At 39.2% G+C, this 3,941-nt stretch overlaps 1 protein-coding gene across 1 annotated transcript in view; it reads left to right on the forward strand.

Annotated features, from left to right (window-relative positions):
* Nucleotides 1–3,941, forward strand: part of Dlst (dihydrolipoamide S-succinyltransferase) — a 32,398-nt gene that overhangs the window by 2,253 nt on the left and 26,204 nt on the right. Inside the window, exon 3 of the mRNA XM_023703540.1 lies at nucleotides 1,834–1,882. Within this exon, the coding sequence (XP_023559308.1) occupies nucleotides 1,834–1,882 (49 nt within the window). The remainder of the gene's footprint in view (nucleotides 1–1,833; nucleotides 1,883–3,941) is intronic.

Genomic DNA, 3,941 nt, shown 5'->3' on the forward strand with positions numbered 1-3,941 from the left:
AAAAAAAAAAAAAAGAAAAGAAATGGGCAGAAAACCTTGAGAAATAGGGCTGGACGTTATAGAACTGCGTAAAATACTTTGAGCTTTACCCCAAGAGCCAGAGGAATACAAGACACCTAGCACAGTGTTAGTTCATAGTGGGGTCTCTTTTCAACTAGGGTTCATGAAAAATGTCAGAACATTTTCCTTTACTTTGTAGAGTGACATAGTACAGAAAAGAGCCTGCACTTGGGGTTTTGCATCTTGGCTCAGGATTCACCTTGGGCTGGTAACTTAACCTTGGGAAGCCCTAATTCTGTATGAAATAAGAATAATAGCAGGTGGTCGTTCTACTTCAGAGGGTTGCTGTGAGGCCTGAAGCTCAGAATGAGGTCAGATGTAACCGTAAAGCACTGTAGAAGTGATACTCGCTATAGGATAAACTCTGAATTGGACTCAGGGTTCCAAAACTATGACCTGCTATATTCTAGGTCAGAGACATGCTATTCTTAGAATTGCACTGCAGTCACTGGTGCTGGTCACAGAAGTAACTTACTGACTTGATCTGCGAGTGTATGTGACCTGCTGGGAATAGGGGAAGCTGTTTCTCAATTGGTGTCTTGGGAGGAGTTAGATCTGAAGTGGGAAAAGGCGAAAGAAAGTATATTTAGAGGAGGCAGCTGTAGACAGTGACTGAGACTGGGCATGGTGGCGCACGCCTGTAATCCCAGCGCTTGGGAGGCTGAAACCAGGAGGATCACTATGAGTTTGATCTGTGTAGTGAGACCCTGTAGACCCTGTACTAAATACATAAAAAAAGAATCCCAAATTTTTAGGTATTAATTGAAGAAATGCAGTTATTTGTGATAAGGACAGTTGGTGGGCAGAAAGAGGCTCACATTGAGATTGAGTAGGGTGGAAGACTTCAGGAAGAGCACAGAAAGACAATGAGTTAAGAGATGGGAAATTTATTTGCTTTGTTCTGAAACAAGCTGGAAAATGCTGCTAGGGTTCCAACAGGAATGTTCCTAATCTAGTTCACTCAAACCCAGACCAACCATTCATTGCTTCTCCATTTAAAGGTGAGGTTTCTTTTCTTTTTTAAAATTTTTTTAAATTTATTTGTTTATTTATTTATTTTGTGTGTGTGTGGCCAGCTCAGCCCACCAGGGGGAGGGGCTGGCTGGCATGTGGTGCTGGGGGATTGAACCGTGGTCCCTGTGCTTTGCTAAGCTTGTTCTAAGTAGGTGCTTTAGACCACTGAGCCATCTCGCCAGCCCAAAGGTGAGGTTTCAAAATAAGCTGTCACATGTCTTTTTTCACACTATAGTTGGATTAGAAGATTTAGGGACTATAGATACTTTATTAGGGAAACATGGATAATACAGATTTATGAGTTTCTAAAGTAAATGAGATGATAAAACTCCTTTGGGTTATGCCGTCAGATATCTTCCCTTTCCTCCTTAGACACACACCCAGGGGTGGAGGATATAGATCAGTGGCATAAGTGCCTGCCTGGCGAGCAGAAAGTCGTGAGTTTGATCTCTGGTACCACAAAAAAAAAAAAAAAAAAAAAAAAAAAAAAAAAAAAAAAAAAAAAAAAAAAAAAAAAAAAAAAAAAAAAAAAAAAAAACAACCACACCCACTCTTAAGCACTCATACCCATTTGTCTCTGCTCTTAAGGTTGCTTTGCTGGAAAAGTTTGAGAACCAAGATATAGTGTGATAAAAATTATATTGGCATCCACAGCTAGTTCTGCGCTGTCTTGGGGTGAGGGGATGCACAGACCTCTTTCCATCTCATATCCTGTATAAGATAAGAGTTGTTGGTTAAGAGTTGTTTTGTTTCTTACAGGGGTCTCCTTATGTCAGGGACCAAGTTACCCTGACAGCAGGAAGATTGTGTAAGTATCACGGAGAGTACAGATATGTGGCCACCAGGTATTTTATTAGATACCAGTTCTGAATTAGACCATCTTGTTTCTTCACTGGTCTCCAGACCTAGTAATTGAGGTGGCTGTGTTGAGTCCCTAGACTTCTCGTGGATCAATTTTTTAAATTTATGGTGTTCCTTGGGGTTAGCCCTTGCCATTGGCAGATCAAGAGTACAGCTCTTCTCAGATAGTTGGATTATAACAAAAGAATTTGGAATCCTTTTTTTATGGACTAGAAATAGAAGAATGCTAAGTATTCTAGTTGAATACAAGTGCCACTGAAGGGCTGAAGGTCCTGTTTATTGAGAGCATCCTCTTAGTGGTTACTTTTTTTTTTTTTTTTTTGGTGGAACGGGGCTTGAGCTCAGGCCCTTGCGCTTGCCAGGAAAGCGCTTATTCTACTGAGCCATCTCCCCAGCCATAGTTACTTTTTAGAAACAGAAAAAACAGAAGTGTAGCTGATCCCTGGTACTTTGACAAGTTCACATGTAATGCTGTTACCCATCAGCAGAGTTGGAGAGAGGCTCCCCATGTATATTTCCGATTAACAGCAGTTTATAAGTGCTGCTTAATGATACTTTGCATTCAAAGTGTTTTCAGGGTGGTAAGAGGATGCTCTCTAGTAACCTGTTCAAGAGCTATGAAGCTACTTTGTCTTTGGGGAATCTTCAAAGTGAAGGGAGCATATTAGCTTCCTTAACATACATCTCAGCGATTTTATTTTATTTTTTTTTGTTTTGCTTAATTCAGAATATGTTGTACTCAGTACTAGAAGTATAAATTCCTATACTATATTCAGAGAGTAATTTGGCAATCATGAGTATTGACTCGTGTGTACCTGTGGATCTAGCAGTTTGATTTCTAGGAATCTACACCGACTAAGAGTGTATATCCAGCTTTCTCTCAGAATGGCCGGCATCAGGGCTAAGCTATAGCATGTTAACGTGTTCACACTATGGTAGTGCGAAAGTAGCATATTCCAGCAGAGTGCATTTTCTGATGCATGGTACAGTCCCATTATAAATATTCTTTTTGCTGTTTCTAGTATTCTGCGGTGAACTTCAGTGCGGTTTTCGTTTTGTTTTTTGTTTTTGAGACAGGGTCTCACTGTGTAGCCTAGGCTGGCCTTGAACTTGCAGTGATCCTTCTGCCTTAGCCCCAGAAGTATGCCACCATGCCCAGCTCATTAATGCTTTTGAAATTTAAAGTTATTTAGAGAGACTCAATATGCGTTATTCATCTGCAGTTTAGGTGAAAGTTGGGCAACAGTTAATCTCATGTAATAAATATAACAAATATTTGAAAGTAAATATTAAAAAACCACTAAATTTTGAATTGGATTATCCCTGTGTTGTCTTATGCTAATATCTAATTTTATGCTGTGTGCTGACTTTTTATGAAAGATGCCCTTTATTTTTTTATTTTAATTTAAGGTGTCCTTTATTTTAAAAATCTTTTTATTGGGCTAAGGAGATAGCTCAAGGGCTTAGACCCCTACCTGGCAAGCACAAGGTCCAGAGTTCGATCCTCAGTGCTACAAAAAAAAAAAAAAGAAAAAACTTAAAAATATTATATTGTAAAATTTTTTAGTGTTTTTTTTTTTGTTTGTTTGTTTTGTTTTGCTGTCTCAGCCTGCCCTGATGTACTGGGTGGTGCCAGTGATCCCTGTGCTTGCCTAAGCTTGCATAAGCAGTCGCTTTAGACCACTGAGCTATCTCATCAGCTGCTAGTATTTTTATTTAACAGGTAATTATATGGTTCAGAATTTAAAAGGCAAAGCGGGAGTGGCCCTGTGTTCCTGTAACCCCACTGGATGCCCCTTCTGGAGGCAGCCAGTGCCCCGGGTTCCTGGTGTCTGCTAGAGCCTGCTGCGCTTTGTGTGACTCCTTGTTCTTGCCTATTTTCCCTTTTGAGTCTGTGTAGACCTTGTAATGTTATTTTGGCATTATAAAATAAAAAATCAAAAGGCAATTTATTTTTTTATTTTTTTTTAATATTTATTTATTTTTATTTATTACATTTATTTATT

Source organism: Octodon degus, unplaced genomic scaffold (assembly GCF_000260255.1).
Source record: "Octodon degus isolate 3935 unplaced genomic scaffold, OctDeg1.0 scaffold00007, whole genome shotgun sequence".
Taxonomy (NCBI): Eukaryota; Metazoa; Chordata; class Mammalia; order Rodentia; family Octodontidae; genus Octodon; species Octodon degus.